Here is a 21,222-nt window from a genome sequence, read left to right as displayed (position 1 = left end):
TAGGAAGAAATAGATGTGTTACTTGGAAAAGAAAAACCTGAAAAGTAATAATGTTGAAAGAGACCCAGGGTGATAGCACACAGTTAGGTATGAGATTGAAATGTGATACGGCATCAGGAAATCCTAATGTAATTTGGAGCTGTACATGCAGAAGTATCATGCCATAAATAACAATCCCGTGGTATGTGATCATATTGCTACCACACCTGGAATACTGTGTTCTGTTCTCGGCACCTAAATAATACAAATCTACAGAAAAATTGAAGGCAGTAAAGAAAAGCGTGACACAATAGTTAAGAGAATGGCAGCACTGACATGCAAAGGAAGAGTGACAGAGCTAAATAGCTGGAACTTTCAAAGGAGTATAAAGAAATCAGATGGCTAACTTCCACTGATCTTCAATGGGAGTTGGATCTCTAAAGCAACCCCAGTGTGCACAGCTAAATACTAACATACAGAGGAAGATATCAGAGGGGTAGCTGTGTTAGTCTGGATCTGTAACAGCAACGAAGGGTCCTGTGGCACCTTATAGACTAACAGAAAAGTTTTGAGCATGAGCTTTCATGAGAAAAGACTCACTTCATCAGATGCTGGTCATGGAAATCTGCAGGGCCAGGTATAAATAAGCCAGAGCAAGGCTGGGGATAACAAAGTTAGCTCAGTCAGGAAGGATGAGGCTTACTACCAGCAATTGATCTGGAGGTGTGAACACCAAGGGAGGGGAAGCTGCTTTTGTATTTAGCCAGCCATTCACAGTCTTTGTTTAATCCTGAGCTGAGGGTGTTGAATTTGCAGATGAATTGTAGCTCACCAATTTCTCTTTGGAGTCTGGTCTTGAAATTTTTTTGCTGTAGGATAGCTACTTTTAAGTCTGCTACTGTGTGGAAAGAGAAACAGTGGGCATACAAACAAATGGAATATTATAATGGTAGAAAAGGAATTAATAGGGACTTAGAGGCAAAAAGCAGGACAGCTGGCCTCAGTTGCAGCTGCTGAAATAAAAAGGATTCATTTTCAGAGGACTTGACGATGAAGAGAAGGAAACGCTCGAAGAGTGATGAGTTCAGGTCTCTATGAGTCTGTAAATGTAGTTGGAAAAGGTCTAGCAAAGAAAAATGATCTCTCGTTAGTGACTAGAGATTTCCCGGGGGAGCTGGCTGAAGCAACCCAGACCTGGATTTTGATAATGTACAAAAAACTTCATAGACGGAACCAAATCACTGAAAGCAAAGAAATTCCCATGTAAGCCATTTAACACCCAGGTAGTCACTTACAAACACACACAGTCATGACAATCAACCATAACTTTAACTCTGTCCCTCCATAAAACTAAAAAGCAGTCTTGTAGCTCTTTAAAGACTTCCTGTCTGCACATACCCTTCTACTAAATTACCCACTTCCATGCCCCACTAGTAGTGGACATTTGGTAAAGCAGTTTGGTGTATTGGGTGAAGAAGATAGGTAAGTACTGTGATGAATTAATTACTCTCTCTTTACTTCACCTTCCAATTTGTGGATAGGCATAATATAACCGTGTCTTACAGGGTGTTGGCACAGCGATGATAAATTCATTAACATGAACACATTCTTTAATATACATAAGGCGAACAGATACAACAGTGAAAGCCTATAAACAAGCAAATGAAAGTAATAAATAAATGAGTAGTAAAGCACACAGAAAAAAGGTAAGACTCTGTCATAGGGATGAGCACTTTCTTAATCCTATAGACAACCATTTCTTAGGCGCTTTTCCTTCTCAACTGAAAGACAAGCAAAAAGCGGAAAAGCACACTCCTGATTTGGCACTCCCATCAGGGAAGCATATTGTATGGTAGAAGGTACATTACGTACTTGGCTCAGTAAAGCTTTTTATAAGCTCTTCCATAGCTAACATCCATGAAACTGCTAGGTGACAATTTTGAAGAAAAACCCAGTTTCCTGTTTTCATTGCGTCCTTTATCATCTTTTCTGCAATAGGTCCTTGTCCTTGCCCTAGTGAAATTGACTGTACTCTGAAACAGAACAAATTTGGTCAATGTTCATGATGCAAATATTGAAACAAACAGTGACTTTTGAAATGGTAGGGTTTTTAGGGTTTGTTGCTTTTAAAGACAGTGGGCAAAATTTCCCAATTTGGGTGCTGAAATACAGACTCCCTGATTCATATTTAGACCTTAAGTAAAAGCGGTTTAATTTTCAGACATTCTGGGCACCCACAAAATCCACTGAAGTCAATGGGAGGTGAAAGTGCTCATAAACTTTAAAAATTGTTCCAGAGTTATTTAGGTGCCTAATATGTTTTTAAGAGTCTGGTTTCACAGCTTTGGTTACTGTTACAAATACAAAAATCTCTGAAACACAGCTACATTTTTTGGAGAACTTAATAAATTGTTTTAAGATACATTAATGTTTGGGGAGAGTGAAACCCTGACACCACTGAAGTCAATGGGGCCAGTATTTCATCCACCAATAGCACATGCTACAGTATAACTTAACAGAATAAATGCAAAAACATAAGAAGGTGGGATTTTCAAAGAAGACTGGAAGAATTAAGTACCCAGTTTCCTTAAAATCCTCACAGTTTTTGAACATCCCAGCTGAATACCATCTATAATAAAATGATGTCATTTGTACCGTTCTGAATATCCTCGTTCTTTTGCGAACCTCTGGAAAGCTCCCATGGGGTCAGAGCCTGTGCTTAGGATAAACACTAGAGGAGTTGAAGAAGACATGTCTTGATAAAGAGTTCCCAAGTCAACTGGTGGATTCTCTATGAATTGTTTTCCAAGGTTCTCTATTACAAACTCAGTAAGTGCAGAGACTACCTGAAGATATGAAAACATACCAATTTACAAACAGCAAGAGGCACAGAGAACAGTTTATACATGTGACATGTATGTCTTTCCAGGCCAGGACTGTATTTTGCTTGTCTTTGTACAGCACAATCAGGCCCAGTCCTTGTCAGGGCTTTTGTATACTACTACATTACAAATAATGAAGACTAATTATTCAGTGGAAATCATCAGTCCCCCAAACTCAAAATCATTACTATCCCTTCAAGCAACACCCTCCCAAACCCCTACAAAGAAAACATTTGCTGCACAGTGTTAACACAAAACAAACATGGTTCAGTTAGTACGAGGAGCATTTCACAAAGTGTGATTCAACATCCAAAAAATCTAGATAATATCAGAAGAATTGGCAAAGTAGAACAGGCCATGGTCCATAAAAGCATGTAAGAAGTGCCAATGAAATCAAACTCTCCAAGGCACTCTAAAAGATACAGACTTTGCAGCTGACCCATAGTATATAAAAACTAAGAAGGGAGAGATTGTGGCTGGCACAAGGTTTCTCTCCATTTTGCCACACCTGGATCGGTCACTATCACAGTCCCTCTGTTTAGGAGAATACAGGGACCACTCTTGACGTAGATCCACATTTGTCCCCAAGAAACAAGGGAAAGGGTAGATCTGTCTAGCCATCCTCACAATGCAGATCCAACCTTCCATTGGGAAGGTCCACCTCTGCATCATCCTCTCTTCAAGCCAATACCCAAAAGGCACAATATGACCCAAAGTAAACAATCTGGCAAATTCCTGTAACTTTGGCATATGGATACAAATTTCTGTACAGTTAGCTTTTACCTTTTCTTCCATAAAGCTTTTCACAATAATTAGTTTCTGAAACATGCTCAGTCTTGTGTCCCAGGAAGCTTTCATTGTGCCTTCCTTCGTTTCTTCTTCTTTTTGTTCAGCAGACGGGGAGGGTTCAGAATCATACGTTTCTGAAGTTTCTGGGTTGACATGAATTTCAAGGCACCCTACGAATGACATTGTCATTAGCAGCATCTTAAATTTAGAATTTGTTAAGCAGAAATCATCCACAATTGCTTTCTCCGCCTTGTGGTCTCAAAGAAAAGATTGAAAAGCTGACCCAAGGGCAACTGAGATATCTGCTGGATCTTGGAGAGAGCCCAAAACAATAGCTCTGGGACAGGCAAGGTGCTCTATTCATCTTAATCAGGTGTTGCCTGCAGTATCACTGGTGGGGAGCCCCGTCATCTTCGCTGCTGCCCTTGTGTGTGTGGCAGGAGGGTAGTGTAGCAGGCCCACTCTTCCAGCAAAGCGGAGATGTTTTGGCTATTGGGGTGGAGTACTGGCGGGAGGGGCTCCTGGCTGTTACTTCCGCATCACTGGGAGAATGAGGGGACCCCTGCTGGTTCTGACAGAAGGGATCATATAGTTGCCGTGCTGCCTCAGGTAGGCAGGGAGAGCCCTGCCGCCATTCATGCGGCACAGAAGGGAGCCCCTATTGCCACTTTAGGGCCTGGCAGAGATAGAGAAGCTTGTCTGTTGCTATCCCTATGGGGAAGCTTCAGCCTGTCCAAAGAAAATAGCTGGCAAGTCCCCCAGCAGAAAGTGTAAATGGGAGTAACAGGAAAAGGAGACATTATCTTAAAGGGGGAATGCAAAAATATATCACATACATAGCACGCATCTTAAGGTTGCCTGCTGCAGGAGCTAAGTTAGTTTCTGAAGCTGTTCAAAAACAATTTTGATGCAATATAAGCAGAACCATTGTAGGAAACCCACTCTGAAGCAGGGGTTTGGGACAGACAAAATGGCTTTTCCAACCTACTTTCTTATATCATGTTACCTAATTTAATGAAAATGTGTGTGGACAGTATTGCATTTTTAATTCCTTGAAAACACGGGAGAGTTTCCTCTAAGTCACAACATGTAAACCACGTGGAGTCTTCAAGCCACGGAACGTCAGGCTTAGCAGGGCGTTCCTGTTAGAAAGAGCAAAGTCTCAGTGAAAATATGAAAAAGAAGTTGAATAAGAGTTCAACCAACATAGTATTATTTTGCTAGTCAAAATGGGAAAGTGTCCCCAATTCAGAAAACTATTTACGCATGATCTTGAGTTCATTCTTATTCAGGACATCTCTTAAATGCATGCTCAACTTTATACGCTTAAGTTCCATTGAGATGCTTAAAATTAAGTATGTGCTTAAATGTTGGCTTGAATAATGAAGCTTTCTTGGACTGGAACCAGTAAGTGACAAATATCTAAAATCACTCTTCAAATGTTTCAGACCTCAAAATATATCACATTACATAATGGAGAATCATAATTAGAAGTCATCAAAGTGACTAGTGGAAAGACAAATTCAGACACCAACTTCCTTTCATTATTTACAAATCGCTTTGCAAAACCAAAAATATATAATCATTGACAATTTTCTTTGTCATAAATCCACTCCAAGTGCACCTTATCTAAGCCAGCAGACCCACGGAGAAAAAAAGTCCATTCTGTATCTGTAAGTTCATCTCTCTGGCGCATGATCTCAATACATAGCATAAAGCTGTAGATGAGTTTGTGTTGTTCAAAAAGGCCACGGGAAACATTAGTATACGTTGCATAGAGAGTCTGACTAAGCAGTATTGCCAGGCGCTGCTGCAGATTATTATTCTTTTCAGACATCTCAATAGTAGTATTAAATAACTGTAAGAAAAAATAAAAATAGTTATGAGCTTATTTCCAATTGTTAATAACAGCACACTTCTAGCTTGATTCAATGAATTAGAACCATCATTTGCAAACTGTCATATTGTACAATATTGAAGTGACGGATCCTCTCACAGAGAAAGCATGTCTCTTCCCAACCTCTCAGTAATGAGTTTCATTTTTCTGCAACCCTGTAGTGCACGTTATTTTGAAGAAGTAATATTATGAGAATAGTATGAGGGTAAGATGAGAAAATAAACTCACTTGAATATGATGGGTCTGGCTTACATCCGCTCATTTTGTTTGACAGAGATTACTTGCTACTGTGGCATAGAAAGTTCAGTGGGACTACAGGGAAATGAGCTCATAGGCATCACTGTTCCATGGGCTAAAATTTCAGAACCAGTGAACTAGAAAAATAAGCTAACTTTGGAACATCAGGTCCCCATATGGGTCTTGTGGTTAGTGTATGAGATCTGGGTTCTTCTGCAGACCTCTTGTGAGAGGCTGGACAAATATCTTACATGAATAAAACTCAAGGGCTATGGCCATACTTGGCCAAAACTTCAAAATGGCTGTGCCAATGGCCAAATCGAAGAATACTAATGAGGTGCTGAACTGAATATTCAGGGCCTCATTAGCATTAGAATGCTGTCAGCCACGGCGCTTCGGAAGTGCCACTTTTGAATGCGCGTGGCTTGGTGCAGCTATACAGGGGTCCTTTTCAAAAGCACATTTTGAAATCCTCTTGTTCCTCAAACAGCTGAGAGGAATAAGGGGATTTCGAAATGTGTGGGGCCCTTTTGAACAGGACCCCGTGCAGCTGTGCCGAGGAATCAGAGGATTTCAAAATGTGTGGGGTCCTTTTGAAAAGGACCCTTGCGTGGCCATGCCGAGCCATACGTGTTCAAAACTGGCACTTTTGAAGTGCCACAGCCAGCAGCATGCTAATGCTAGTAAGGCGCTGAATATTCAATTCAGTACCTCATTAGCATTCTTTGATTTGACCATTAGCCTGGCCATTTTGAATCTTTGGCCAAGTGTGGCCACAGCCAAGTTGTTTAAATGTAAGCACAGAAACAACAGCCCATTTTAAGTGGTGCTGATCATCACATTAAACTTCTTGATGGTAGTGGAGTCTCTGGGAGTTCTGCAGTTTTAAAAATGGAACAACTTATCTCTAGACAGCTAAATGTGTATCTGTCTAATTTTGGAAATGGTATTTTGTACCATACTTGGAAGTTTTACAGCACTACTAGTTTTCCAAACTTATCATAAAATTAGAAACAGAATGAATTCTTCTTTGAGGTAATGAAAAAGAGCTTCTTAAAGGCTTAAATTTTGCTGCCCGTTATATTTAACTATTTCTATTCATATCTTCATTATACCATATGTTAGTTACTTCAAAGAAAATAAACTAACCTGCTTAAAATATTTTAAGGAAAACTGATACATAGGATCAATCTCTGACAGACTTGCAATTACAAAGTACATGACGGACCCTCGAGTGGCCACAGGGCGGTACTTTTCGCGAGCAGCATTTATCTTCTCTTCAGTAGATTCTGCTTCTTGCAGCCTTGTTTTAATGGCACCAGATGTAACCTAAAAGAAACAAGCTCTAATAGCATTTTAGAAAGCATTTCACGATCATGAGAATTTGGAGCATGAAGAGCAAGCTCCTCATTTGATGCTGACAGCAAAATTTTTATGCATCACTTGCTAAAGACATGTAAGCGCAATCTCATGCTGTGGCAGATACGCTTATATTCCAAGAGCTAAAGAGAACTTTTGTCTGTCACAAACCAGAAGCTCAAGATCCAGCTTTGGTTATGTCTTAGCTATTGGATGCTTTTAGAAGAAATAATACTTCCTCTGATAAGTCAAAGAGGAATGCTATGCATTTATTCAAACCGATATATTACGAACCATTTTGTAATTTCTAGTGGCACCATCATTTGTCAACAATACCAAGTTTACCTCCAAGAATAACTAGTAAAGTTTTTAGCAGCAGCTGTATTCCAGAAGACCATGAGATTTGACAATGACTTCATTAACAATTATGACAAGAAAAAATTAGAAAGGAAATTGCATTTTGAATGCTTACCAAATAGTGAACAGAAGAATACAGCACAAACAAACACAAGTTCAACACCTTATTAGCCTGACTACCAAGAGTTGCTGGAGCGTTGAAGAAAATGGAAAAAAGAAGTTTACTAACATCATGCGAGATGTTTCCTCTGCTAGAAGTGATGGACTGATATCTACACCTCAACGAAGCTATGCAAATTCACTTCATCTGAAGTGCTACCCCTACTCCAGAGCTCTACTTTCAAATTAATGAATATCTGCAGGGTCTAATTTTCTGGCTTTCCCTGGAATTAGTTTCTTACACATTTCAGAAAGTGAATGTTGTGCTCCAAAATCAGCCAGAAAGAGTTTAGAGTGGTAGGTTACAGTTTCCCAAATTATACACAGCACTTGATACTTCAAGGGTAACAGTACTGCAAACTTCCTCACACTACCCATCTGGTGCGTCTCAGTCCTGACTTGAAAGAACCACCTTTAAAAGTGAAAGGGAAGTTCACTCTTCACGGCATGTTCGATATGTTGCTAAGACCACAAACTGGAGGGCCAGCTTTGCCCCACTGGGTCTGTGGTTTTTGTAACACAGACGTTTGTCCATTAAGAACTAGGCTGACCTAAGGAATTCTGTGATTCACCGCAAGATCTTTATTACTGATTTCACTCTGAATAAAATCTTAATTTGCAAACAGTTCCATTGGGTAAGACGATCTAGCCCCTATTCACAGTGAGGAGAAAGTAGGCAAACTCCCATATACTTCAGTCAGATTACTTGTGCAGTAAGATACAATTCAGTATGAACCCATGTAGCTGAACCTAGCCTTGGTAAGCAAAGTGAAACCCCTGAGTAATTATTACACATGGATTCCTTAAACGAGAAAACTACAATTTCATAAAAACTTCTGAGCCAAATACACGTAGAGTGACAACTACTGAAGTGAGCATTTGCCACCAGGTCCCACAGAGTTAACAGCTATTCCCTATTCTAAGTACAAGGGGAAATTGTCGCAACTCACACAAACAGCATGGTAACTGTTGCCAAAAGCTGACATTTTAATGGCAACCAGATTAGCAGATGATTTTTAGGATAGTAACAAACCATTGTAAATTTTGTACAGGTAAAATATTTCCTACCTATCCTACCATATTAAAAAGCTAGCCTACAACATTAAAATGTTAATACAAATGATGATAGGAAATTACTGGATATAATTAATTTAGATTTTCTAAATAGTTCTATACTGGGATGCATGACCCCTAAATCAGACTAACTGCATTACATGGGTGTGGATTTTGAAAGCTTGGCCTATTATTTTAGGACTGCAGATCTGTAAAGGAAAAATCTAAATCTGAGAACTCTTTCCTTGTGTAACATCCCACACAGCCCTAGATCAATCACTTATTTGTAATTAAAATAAGGTATTGTAAAAGTGTGTCTCCTGCCTTTGATTCCTGCAGTGTGTTGATGAGTTCTTCATTGTCTAGGATGTTTCCCTCAGAGGTAAACAACATTTTTAGAATTTTGTCTTCAATAGCTTTCAGCTGATTCTTATCAGCATTGATTCTCACAATGAGCTGGGTTCTCTGCTCCTCAAGCTCAGGTTTCTCCAGACGCACAACATCACTGGAAAAGAAGTTTGATTTCCTGGTTAATACCTCCATCACCTATTTTCTCCTGCCCTTACTTGTCTTTTTGTTTAGTGGGCCAGTTCACTCCCACAAATTTTCCCAAATACTCCTGGCCTGTCTGTCCATTCCTTCTGTACCTCTCCAGTGGCATAGAGGCAAAGCAGAGCAATTACAGATTCCCCTAACATAGGGAAAATCACATGTGACATAGCGGATATTACTGAACAGGCTAGAAGTGAAACCCAAGTGTAACGTCCTCTGACAGATCAAGTCAAAGGAGCCACTGTAATTCAGAGCTCATCTTAGGATACCCTAAATTACATTAGGGGCATTCAGCTTCTTGCCAAGGGAGGGAGCAGAAGCTCCCAGCACCAAGCTAAAGGGGGCCTAGCTCTGTTCCACAGAACATGCAGCTCCATGAAGTTCCTAGGAAAACACAAAGCTACTGCAATGGCCAAGATGTAAGATTAATAACCTTCTTTAGCAGGCTATCTAGGAAAATCCTGCAGAAGACATTCCATAGTTAGTACTGGCTAAGAGTGATGGCAGGATCACCACAGATACTTCCTGATCTATGAATGTGGTATGATGTTGCAATCTTACCTAGCAGAGGTAGATAACTGTTGGTACAAGGTGATTGGCACTGTTTAAGGACCAGAACAGAACATAAATTGAGGCCCAGAACCACCAAAACACTCTAACGTGTTTAAATCTAAGTGCACAAATAGAGGAATTATGTGCTTACAGTTAAGCAAATGCTTAAGATATGTGAAGAAATATGGCTTTAGAGAATATATCCACAAGATATTTCTGTTAATCATGCACACTTTAAAATGTACTTACTTTCAGCTATATGTAAAGAAAATAGATGTAACTGATAGAATACATACATCAAATAGTAATAATTATTTTAAACATTATTTAGAAGACCAAATTATTCACAAGACCAAAATACGTCTGACCTTATCCACCCAAACAAGATTGTAACTTATCAGGATTGTAAATTACTTCGAGATGTGAGTGCAGCCGTGTACTCCACTCAGGTGTGTGGATGAGCAATACACCAAAGCCAGAGAACTTTCCTTAGAAGTACATGTATGGTCAGTTTTCATACCCAAGGTGCCTCTCCCAGGTCTACAGAAAAGCAGACTCAGCTGGGCTCACTTCCTTTGCTGTCATATCCAAGGTTTGGAGATTTTGATACCATGTGGCCATTGGGAGCTCCAGGTGGTCAAAATAAACAAACAGTCTCTTAGCCTACCAGAAGTTTACCCTGATGGGCTACAGGCTACAGGTTGCCCACCTCTGCCTATAGGTGTTACAGATGCTGGGTTACTCCACAGAGATTTGGCAAGCTCCAGTATCACTCCATTTATAGGCATAGTGACTCTCCAGGAGCTAAGGACTGAAGAATAGCCACTAACTTATGGGTGTTTTCTCCTGAACAAACCCAGCCTGAATACCCAATGATAATACCATTCATCTTAGGAGGTTTTGATAAGATTTAAAACCCTTCAGTTCCATAGATGAGAACTCGGGCAATGTAATATCACCTGGTGAAGAAGAAGAAGAGGGAAGTGGGATCACTGAAACCTCATACAGCAAACATTTGACCATCTCAATAGTTCAGGTTGCATCAGGTCAGAGGGAGCCTGCTTCTTCTGTGGCTGTGACACAGGCGGCTCATGTGGAGAGGCCATCTGAGGAAGAGGTGGTCGAGCCCTGTACTCAGCAGATGATCAGGACTTTGCTGAATGAAAAACCAGCCATGGATGCCTAGGAGGCCAGAGTGGATAGAGATATAAGTGGGCAGTATGTGATAGGCCTGGAAGCTTTGTTCCTGCCGTAGGAGTGAAACCAATCACAGTACCAACAGTGATCACGCTGGCTTTGAAAATCTGAGTGGTACTGCAAACAAAAAGGAGAGGTAGACATGTCTGTGCCCTATCTCAAAGCCCTTTCACAGCCATGTGTCAGTAACTGGGGAGAAAATAGATGGGCTGAACTGTCTATAGTCCAACACACCGGCCTAGTCAGCACCAATGATGGTACAGTTGAAGTCACTCTGAGTACCAATAAATGTATTACACTCACATACAGTACACCCAAGTGGCATTGGAACCAAACACAAAGCAGATAGACATGGCACCAGAATTGCTGTTGGTACCAAAGATAGCATTTACCCTTAGTACCAAACAGGGCCCTGGGTCCTGCAACCCTGTGCTTGCAGATGTCTCTGCTGGTAATAACGTTGAGTTGTCCACCCATCCAGGTGGTGCTGAGGACACTTAAGATGAAGCCACAAAGCCACAACAGTCACATTTTCTTAAAAAAGTGATAAATCAGGAACAGACAGTTGCAGCAATTCTCCTGCTGCCTGATAAATTGGTGGTGTAGAAACCGTCCATGTAGACACCATTGTACAGTGCTGGACAACCCAGGATGATACTGGCGCTGACAGTGCAGAGTGTAATTAATCAAGCATTGGCACTAGACAGTGGGTTGACAATCCAGCTCTATCCCACATACTGGCAGACTAAAGTTGTTGTGCTGCTCTCCTAGATTGGGAGGAAAAAATTCTCCTTTTTCTCATTTCCTCTCCTAGTCCCCAGAGAAAAAGAATAGTCCTTCTTCCTCTTGGGCAAAGAATCCAAGTCTGTACATGCAGCCTGATATGTAACAGCTCAGAAGCTCCCTCAGTGACCTGATGGTATGCAGCAATCTCCAGCTCCAAAACAGGCCTCATGACTTGCTTCATCTTTACAAGCAAGTTCCTTGGAACCTGAATTCTCTCAAACGACTTACAGATGCAGGACTTTTCCATAATGTGCCTTTCCATAAGTAGCAGTACTCATCATATGTAAGGTGAGGTTTGCTACTAGACACAAGAAACCTACATGAGGGACAATGTTTAAAACAGGCCTCACCCAGGGCTAAAATCCTACTAATTACACCAAGCTAAACCAAATCCTAAGATAATGGGTCTGGATTTAATGCACCCCAGTGTACTGAGGGAATTGGCAGCTGTCATTGCTGAACCTTTGGCCATTATCTTTGAAGACTCTTGGAGATTGGGAGAGATCCCGGGTGACTGGAAAAAGGCAAACGTAGTGCCCATCTTTAAAAAAGAAAAGCAGTACAATCCAGGGAACTACAGACCAGTCAGCCTTACCTCAATCCCTGGGAAAATAATAGAGAGGATCCTCAAGTAATCCATTTTGGAGCACTTGGAAGAGGGGAAAATGAGCAAAAGTAGCCAACTTGGATTCACTGGGGCAAGTCCTGCCTGACCAATCTGATTAGCTTCTATGATGAGGTAACAAGCTCTGTGGACATGGGGAAGTCAGTGGATGTGATATACCTTGACTTCAGCAAATTTTCTGATACGGTCTCCCACAACATTCTTGCCCATAAGTTAAGGAAATATGGATTGAATCTTTGGACTATAAGATCGACAGAAAACTGGCTTGATGGTCGGACCCAACGGGTAGTGGTCAATGGCTCAATATCTGGATATTGGTCAGTTTCAAGTGGAGTGCCGCAAGGCTCGATTCTGGGGCTGGTGTTGTTCAACATCTTTATTAATGACCTGGATGAGGGACTGGATTGCACCTTCAGCAAGTTCACGGATGACACAAAACTAGCAGGAGAGGTAGATACATTGGAGGGTAGACAGAGAATCCAGAGGGACCTGGATAAATTGGAGGACTGAGCCAAAAGAAATCTGATGTGGTTCAACAAGGAGAAGTGTAGAGTCTTGCACCTGGGCCGGAAGAATCCCAAGCATTGTTATAGGCTGGGGACCAAGTGGCTCAGCAGCAGTATGACAGAAAGGGACCTAGGGGTTATGGTGGATGAAAGGCTGGATATGAGTAAACAGTGTGTCCTTATAGCCAAGAGGGCTAATGGTATACTAGTGTGCAATAGGAGCAGCATTTTGAGCAGATCTAGAGAGGCTGTTGTTCCCTTCTATTTGGCACTGGTGAGGCCGCATCTGGAATACTGTGTCCACTTTTGGGCCCCTCACTATAAAAAGATGTGGATGTGCTGGAGCAGGTTCAGCGCAGGGCAACAAAACTGATTAAGGGGCTGGACCACAAGACCTGTGAGGATAAGCTGAGGGATTTGGGCTTGTTTAGTTTACAGAAGAGAAGACTTCGGGGTGATTTAATAGCAGCCTTCAACTTCCTGAAGGGGAACTCTAAAAGAGGAGGGTGAGAAACTGTTCTCAACGGTGTCAGGTGGCAGAACAAGAAGTAATGGCCTGACATTAAAGAGGGAGAGGTGCAGGTTAGATACTAGGAAAGACTACTTCATCAGGAGGGTGGTGAAGTGCTGGAATGTGTTGCCTAGAGAAGTTGTGGATTCTCCATTCCTCAAGGTTTTCAAGTCCCGGCTTGACAAGGCCCTGGCTGGGAGGACTTAGTGGGGGTTGATTCTGCTTGAAGCAGGGGGCTGGACTAGATGAACCTCCTGAGGTCCCCTCCAGCCCTATGATTCTATGATAATACTAAACTCAAAGAAGTATTTACAGAAGAGCATGGAGTGAGACTCTGATTCAATTCACAGGCAATGAGAAGGAACTGGTGGGAGTCAGGGCAGCACTGTCCTAATATCGCTTTGGGAGGAGGTACAAGGGCCAGAAGGGCATGAGCTCTGTTGCAACGGGTATTGAGTTTTCCAGCCTCAGTGCACTGAGCACGGTCATACCTGAGTGGAATACATGTCTGTGTCCACTCAAAGCAGAACCCCATGTTCTAAATATATTTCTCACTTTAAAATTAATGCAAGTCTGATCTTGTCCTATCATCCACTACATATTTAGGATACTATCATTTTGTATTCTCAGAAACATTACCACTTATGTCACATCTGCACATTCCACACTCATTAAATGGGTCTGATCCAGCTCCCTCTAAAGTCACATAGTGGGTCATGGTTTTTAAATCTAGTCTGTTTGACGCTGTTAGAAAAGTATAAGTAAGGTGCTACATATTGCAAATAGCTGATTTCTAGTATGATACTTAAAATAATTAGATAAAGCTATCCCAACATGAGACGTTTTAGAAAACATGCAAACCAAGGCAAGAAAGGGTTTGCCATTAAGTTATTGATGATTGTGACTTGGTACTATATATATTTTCTTTATTGTTTTCATTCTGTTATTTATTATTCTGAAATAAGTAATGGGAATAAAAGTTACAGACCTTAGCAGCTGATCCTCTAGGCCAGATCTGGTTACAGTGAAATTGATTATAGTAACTTTAATACACACCTGTAGAATAAACAAAACAAATGACAAGAAATTACTTCTGCATAGGTTAAATACAATAAAATAAGGCCTTTCCGATCTAAACTTCTATTCAAGTCTGGTCACAACTTACTCAAAAATTTCCATTTTGCTGAAATTTCACATGGCTAGTTTTTTTGGTTTAATATGATTTTTTGGGAGTCCGAGTAAAATTTTGGTGGGGTGAGAGGATGAAATAAAAGTCTGTTTTCACTTTGTAAAATAATTTTTCCAACAATTATTTGCAGTAGCAAAACTCAAAAAAAAAAAAAGGCTATGAACTTTGGATTTTATAAGAAGCTAGTCTGTAATTACCAGTAGGAAGGACGGCAATTTGGAGAAAATATGTCTACAAAGTACAACAAGTCGTCTTGTGGCACTTTAAAGACTAACAGATATTTTGGAGCACAACCTTTTGTGGGCAAAGACACACTTCATCAGATGCATCAGTTGTGGGGGGTGTTTTTAGGGGGTATTTAAAGAGTGGGGTCCCAGAAAAAGAGAGGGACAGAGCTGACAAGGTCTATTCAGCAAGGTGGAAATGGCCCATCATCAACAGTCGGCATCAAAAGAGTTAAAAACAAGTCAGATCAGACAGGGGAATATGAGCCATTGTCAGAGTCTAATGGGGAGATCTTTACACCAGGGCAGAGAAGCTGCCTTTGTAAGATGCGAACCACTCCCAGTCTCTACACTCCATGAAAGAATAAATGGACATAAATCAGACATCAGGAATGGTAAATGTACAGAAGCCTGTGGGGGAACACTTCAATCTCCCTGGACACTCAGTAGCAGATTTAAGGGTTGCAATCCTGAAACAAGGAAATTTCAGAAATCAAATAGAGAGAGAGTTCTCTAAGCTGCAATTTATCTGCAAATTTGACTCCATTAACCAAGGATTAAACAGAGACTGGGAGTGGCTTGCATCTTACAAAGGCAACTTCTCTGCCCTGCGTGTTAAGATCTCCCCATTAGATTCTCACAATGGCTCATATCCCCCTGTCTGATCTGACTTGTTTTTTCCTCTTTTGATACCTACTATTGATAATGGGCCATTTCCACCTTGCTGAATAGACCTTGTCAGCTCTGGCCCTCTCTTTTTCTGGAACCCCATTCTTTAAATACTCCTCTGAAACTAGCCCCCCGCCTCACTCATGCATCTGATGAAGTGGGTCTTTGCCCATGAAAGGTTATGCTCCAAAATATCTGTTAGTCTATAAGGTGCCACGAGACTTCTTCTTGTTCTCGAAGTTACAGACTAACATGGCTACCTCTCTGATACTTGTCTACAAATTACATAATTCTCAAATATTTGCAAATTTTGGGGAGGGATAGCTCAGTGATTTGAGCCTTGGCATGCTAAATCCAGGGTTGTGAGTTCAATTTTTGAGAGGGCCATTTAGGGATTCAGGACAAATAGGTCCTGCTGTGAGGGCAGGGAACTGGACTCAATGACCTCTGAAGGTCCCTTCCAGCTCAATGAGACAGGTACATCTCCATAATCTGGTGCATGCACAGAAAGCATCAGTGGCAACTTTTAAGTTCAACAAGAAGTCCTGTGGCACCTTACAGACTAAGAGATATTTTGGAGCATAAACTTTTGTGGGCAAAGGCCAGCTTCATCAGATGATGCAGCAGGTCTTTGCCCACGAAAGCTTATGCTCCAAAATACCTGTTAGTCTATAAAGGTGCCACAGGACTTCTTGTTGTTCTCGAAGATGCAGACTAACATGGCTACCTCTCTGATACTTTTAAGTTGTGATCTTAAAGATGGATGTGGCATGAATATTTGTGTGGCCATTAAAAAACATACAAGAGTTAAATGTAAAGTGACTATCCATCCCATTTTCAGCGAGACAGCCCATATTTTGGACACTATTCTGGTGTCCAATTGATTTTGCAAAAGGGGCTAACTGCCCCATATGTCACAGGGTTCACTGGCTTCCCCAGCCTGGGGGAGCGAAGAGCTGGGACCCAGATTGCACGGTGGCTCAGCTGCTGCCCAGCTTCCCCCAGGGGGAGCTAGAGCTGAGCTGAAGCCATGGGGGTTGAAACAGGAGCTGTGGGACAGGGGGTGAAGCAGGACTTCTGTGGCTTTGGATCTGGGGCTTGGGCGGTGGGGGTTGGAACAGGAGCCATGAAACGGGGTGAAGCAGGGCTTCCACGGAGCTGGATCTGGGACTTGGGCGGTGGAGGTTGGAGTGGGAGGCGGGGCTGGAGCTGGGGCTGCAGATGGTTGACCCCAGGCCACAGAGATTGGAGCAGGACCTCGGGCAGGGAATGGACAGGGGTTAGAGTAGGGCCACTGGAGCCAGACCTGAGACCAGTGGGGGTTGAGCCAGGCTGCGGAAGTTGAAGCAGGAGCTGGGGTGACAGGAGGTGGGGCATGTTGGAGCTGGCCCGCTGGAGACAGAGCAGCAGGGGGTTGAGCTGGCGGTGGGGTGAACTGTGGATGCAGTGGGGTTGGAGCTGGAGCTGCCCAGCTTCCCCTGGCTGAGGCAGCTGGGAACTGGACCTGTGCAGCGGCGCAGGCTGCCACCCACAGCTTGGGGAAGCCAGGAGCTTCGCCGGCAGGTGGCAGCCCTCTTCCTGGTGTCCCACATAAGGTGACCATCCATCCCGTTCTGGCCAGGACAGGGGTCATTTCCCATGTCCCATATTTGGCTAGGGGACATATGGTCACCCTATGGCTAGTAGGTTTTCCAAGAAAATGTGCAGTGAGATTTTGGGGCAGGAGCAGGTTGTGGAAGATCTAACTGGCAGCGGTTTCCAGAGGAACCACTATTGAAACAATCCCCTTCCATGCAGTAAGATCTCCTCAGAAAGCCCCACCACAGGTCCTTTAAACAGTCCATACAGTTTGCCCATTAGTGAATGAGGGTCTTTATTGAAAGTCTTGCTGTCATGTTATTAATATTTGCTAGAGAAGCCATGTGACAGACCTCCCCTTTCAGGAGAGGAACTTCTGAAAGTCCCCACATACAAGATTCCAAGCAGCCTGGAGTCTGAGCCTCCAATATGGGATACAATAAAATGGTTGATCCCTGAGACATGACTCGTCCCTGGTGACATGGTGGAACAGGAGCAAACTTCTTTCTCAGTAAGAATGTTGATAAGTCCATGAAAGTTATCATGTACACTAGCACTAGACTCTGGTGCTACATTCATTCATGGAATAGTAAGGCAGGTGGACCTAGATCATCAGCAGGATGGAATGAACCTGTGATCTTAAGGGCTAAAGCCATATGCTCTACCACATGAGCTAAAAGCCAGCTGGCTCTCAGCTAAGGCTGCAGAGCAGAGACTTCACTCTCCCTTGTCAGTGGTCACAGTGCCTCTGGAGTTACAAAATGTAAGGACAGAGTCTTCTTATTTTTCACCTGCTTTAAAACATCAATTGTAAAAGATATCAGATGACACCTGGGAAGGTCTGCAATAATGTGGGCCAACAGAATTTGATAATGTTTTTGCAATAATATTATAACTTGTATATTAATGTAGAATGCTGCATCATACCTCTGGAAGGTAGTGTGGATTTGGTAGTTTAGTTGTCATGTAAAACCTAAAGTTTCTGTCATAATCAATGTCAGAATCTCCAAGGCGAATAAGCGTTCTTCCGCCAGAAATAAAGGTCTGCTTCAAAAGAACAGGCTCCAGTGCAGGGTCCAAGGTTTCCTTCAGCTTTGGAAAGAGAAACCAGATGTAAGGCATTTTCTACATTGATCTGGTACCTGAAATATTTCATTAGTAAAATGTACAATTAAATTAACACTATCCATTCTGTGAAAGGAGAATTATTATTGATCGAAATATCGGAAGGACACATACCCACACTTTCCTAAGATTAACTGGGCTCAATAACATGAGCACCATAGCCCAATCCCATCATACACTTTGGATTAATTTAGCATGTGCTTTAAGTACTTTGTTGGAGAGTTTTTGTTTGTTTGTTGTTGTTGTTGTTTGTTTTTGCTCCTCAGTTGAAAGGGTAGAGTCCAGTAATGGGATTTCTTGTCCACTCTCACTACTCTTTATTATCTGTGTTATGGGCAGGTCCTGGTCTTCCTGTATCTCTGATATGGTATAGTTAAGACAGAAAAATCACCACAGTGTGGGAACCAGAAACAGTATACTGGGCAAAACTACAGTTATGATTCAACAGAACACATCAGTGTGTGTTTACACCAATCCTATCTGGCAAAGTAGTAAAGCCCATAATTACTTCTTTGCTGAGGACTATAAATATAACATTCAGTCACAGGAAAATGCAAGGATGACATCTGTCCCTTGGCTTTGAGGATGTGACAATTATTTTGCCACTTGGCAAGAAGATCTGGATCTATGTTTGCTTCTGGACAATCAGACAGCAGGGATGGTCAACTGTGCTTTTTTCACATATGCTTACTGAGAAGAACACTTTCTTTTGGACGTGTATCTTACTATACTTATTCATGTATTTGTCACCTCCAGGTTTGCTGACTTTCAGAGCATGTTGAAGAGCATATGTGTTTACCCTGCACTTTTCTTAAAGGAATATTATTGTGTTGGGAATTCTTGGTCTGTTCACATTTGCTAATATGCAAACAAAGACATATTTTCTATATTCTGTTAGCTATTGGACAGATGCTTTTACTGACTTTTTAAATGAGAGAGATTTTAAGAGGCACAGTTTATAAAAAGTGCAAAAATAAAGCAAAATACACAGATTTGAATTTTGAGTGAGTCACGTATCACCAGATCCCAGTGCTAAATATATCATGCCAATTAATACAACGTTGAATTTTTACCCTCTAGTATTGAAAAACTTAAAGATACATAATACATAATTTGGTGGAAATTTACTGATGTATATCTTCTTTCTTCTCTGTAGTTACTTATCCTGACTGCTACTCAAATCAGAACCTTAGGTCTCTCAGCCAAGATGTACTGAATTCTTAAAGTCACAGCTCTGGAATGCCTAGAAACAGCTTCTACTACATGCATATGGGATTTCAGAATTATCTGCCTGTAGTGAGCCACTGTGGCCTCCCGCTGACTCAGAGGCAGAGGAGGCTGCACAGAAGCCCTGGTGGGTGGGCCCGGAGCCAGAACACCAGTGGCCCGCCCCTCAGAGGGCGGGGCCTAAAGCCAAAAGGGCGGGGCTCGGGACCCTTTAAAGCCTGGGCCTCCAGGCAGGGAGAGGGCGCCTGCGCAAGCTCCCCGGCGCCAGGGGCAGAGCGCCCACTGCCACCCGGCCGGGCCGGAGGAGCAAGCCCCCAGCGGCCCGGAGCAACCATGGATCCAGATGCCCCAGGGGGACTACCCAGACTTCCCAGGACCCTCGTGCCAGTGGAGACCGCCCGCCTTAGAGGAAACCCCGGGCCCTGCCAGTCCAACGAGGGTCAGCGACCACGAGGCCCCAGGAGCAGCCTGCCCCGGAGCTCCGGCGGGCCCCTGCAGCCCCCAGGCCCAGGATCGCCTCGGGACCACCGTGCTACTGCCGCCGGACTACCCCAATTATGTGGACATGACCGACTGGCTGGAGCCCCCAAAGGTAGACGATTTAGAGGAAGCTGACCCCGTGGGACCCCCTGATCAGATGGACTGGGACCTTCCCCCAACGGAGGTGGAGGTAGGAAGTGGACCAGGGAACGCTGCACCAGAACCCATGGCGGTGTGTTGTGGCCTGGATCTCTGCCGCTGTGGTCACGTGTAAGCGACCCACAGGGCCCCGGGCCGGGTCGCAGTGGAGTGGGAGGGCCTGCGACCCCCTACCCGCCTCCTTCACAGGGTAAGCCCTTGTTGGGCTTGTGCTCCAAACCCTTGTGCTGCCGCCCCGCCCCAAACTGAGGCTGGGCTTGTGCTCCAAACCCTTGTGCTGCTGCCCCACCCCAAACTGAGGCTGGGCTTGTGCTCCAAACCCTTGTGCTGCTGCCCCACCCCAAACTGAGGCTGGGCTTGTGCCCCAAACCCCTGTGAACTGCTGCCCGCCCTGGACTGAGGGCTGGGCCGGGCTTGTATTATAAACTGTGAACTGCTGCCCGCCCTGGACTGAGGGCTGGGCCGGGCTTGTATTATAAACTGTGAACTGCTGCCTGCCCTGGACTGAGGGCTGGGCCTGGTTTGTATTATACACTGTGAACTTCTGCCTGCCCTGGACTGAGGGCTGGGCCGGGCTTGTACTCTAAACTGTGAACTGCTGTGCCACCCTGAAGGAAGGGCTGGGCCCGTCTTGTAACCCTTTTTGTTGCTGTGCCGCCCTGAGGCAAGGGTGGGGCATCCCAGGACCGCTGGTGTGGCTGCGGTCCCCTCCGGAGCTACAGGCACTGCCCTAGCTCCGGACTCCTACACTGCCTGTACTCAAGATTAAAATATTATCCATAAGCAATTAGTTATATGTGTTGCTGTCACTTAAATTGTTGGGTAACCCACAAATTGGATAGTAATTGCTCCTGAACAGCCTAAAGTTCAGTGACACCACTGTCGTGAAATGTGGGCTGCAGGCAGAGACATTTTGTCATCCACGATTTTAGTGCTTGTGAAAAGGAAAAATAGTGTGTTTGAGCCAGGACTAGTAACAAGTCTTTACCCAAAGTTCTAAGTTTAAACTCACTTTCTTGTGGCGTAATCAACTCTGGATGGGCAGAATGGAAAATGGATTATAAGATCATTTTCTTCCTGTGATTAACATCTCCCTTAGTCCTTTATCCAGTGCCATTGTCTCTGTAGGG

The 21,222-nt window shown here is 43.2% G+C and overlaps 1 protein-coding gene across 1 annotated transcript in view; it reads right to left on the bottom strand.

The window, feature by feature from the left end:
* Positions 1–21,222, bottom strand: part of DNAH6 (dynein axonemal heavy chain 6) — a 168,284-nt gene that overhangs the window by 34,501 nt on the left and 112,561 nt on the right. Inside the window, exons 56-64 of the mRNA XM_074994025.1 lie at positions 18,029–18,193; positions 14,430–14,497; positions 9,037–9,217; positions 6,934–7,113; positions 5,275–5,508; positions 4,657–4,792; positions 3,645–3,820; positions 2,635–2,825; positions 1,852–2,012 (exon numbers count right to left, since the gene is read on the bottom strand). Coding sequence (XP_074850126.1) covers positions 1,852–2,012; positions 2,635–2,825; positions 3,645–3,820; positions 4,657–4,792; positions 5,275–5,508; positions 6,934–7,113; positions 9,037–9,217; positions 14,430–14,497; positions 18,029–18,193 — 1,492 coding nt within the window. The remainder of the gene's footprint in view (positions 1–1,851; positions 2,013–2,634; positions 2,826–3,644; positions 3,821–4,656; positions 4,793–5,274; positions 5,509–6,933; positions 7,114–9,036; positions 9,218–14,429; positions 14,498–18,028; positions 18,194–21,222) is intronic.

This window comes from Carettochelys insculpta, chromosome 5 (assembly GCF_033958435.1).
Source record: "Carettochelys insculpta isolate YL-2023 chromosome 5, ASM3395843v1, whole genome shotgun sequence".
NCBI classification, from domain to species: domain Eukaryota; kingdom Metazoa; phylum Chordata; order Testudines; family Carettochelyidae; genus Carettochelys; species Carettochelys insculpta.
Note: the sequence above shows the minus strand (reverse complement) of the source record. Positions and strands in the feature narration are given on the sequence as shown.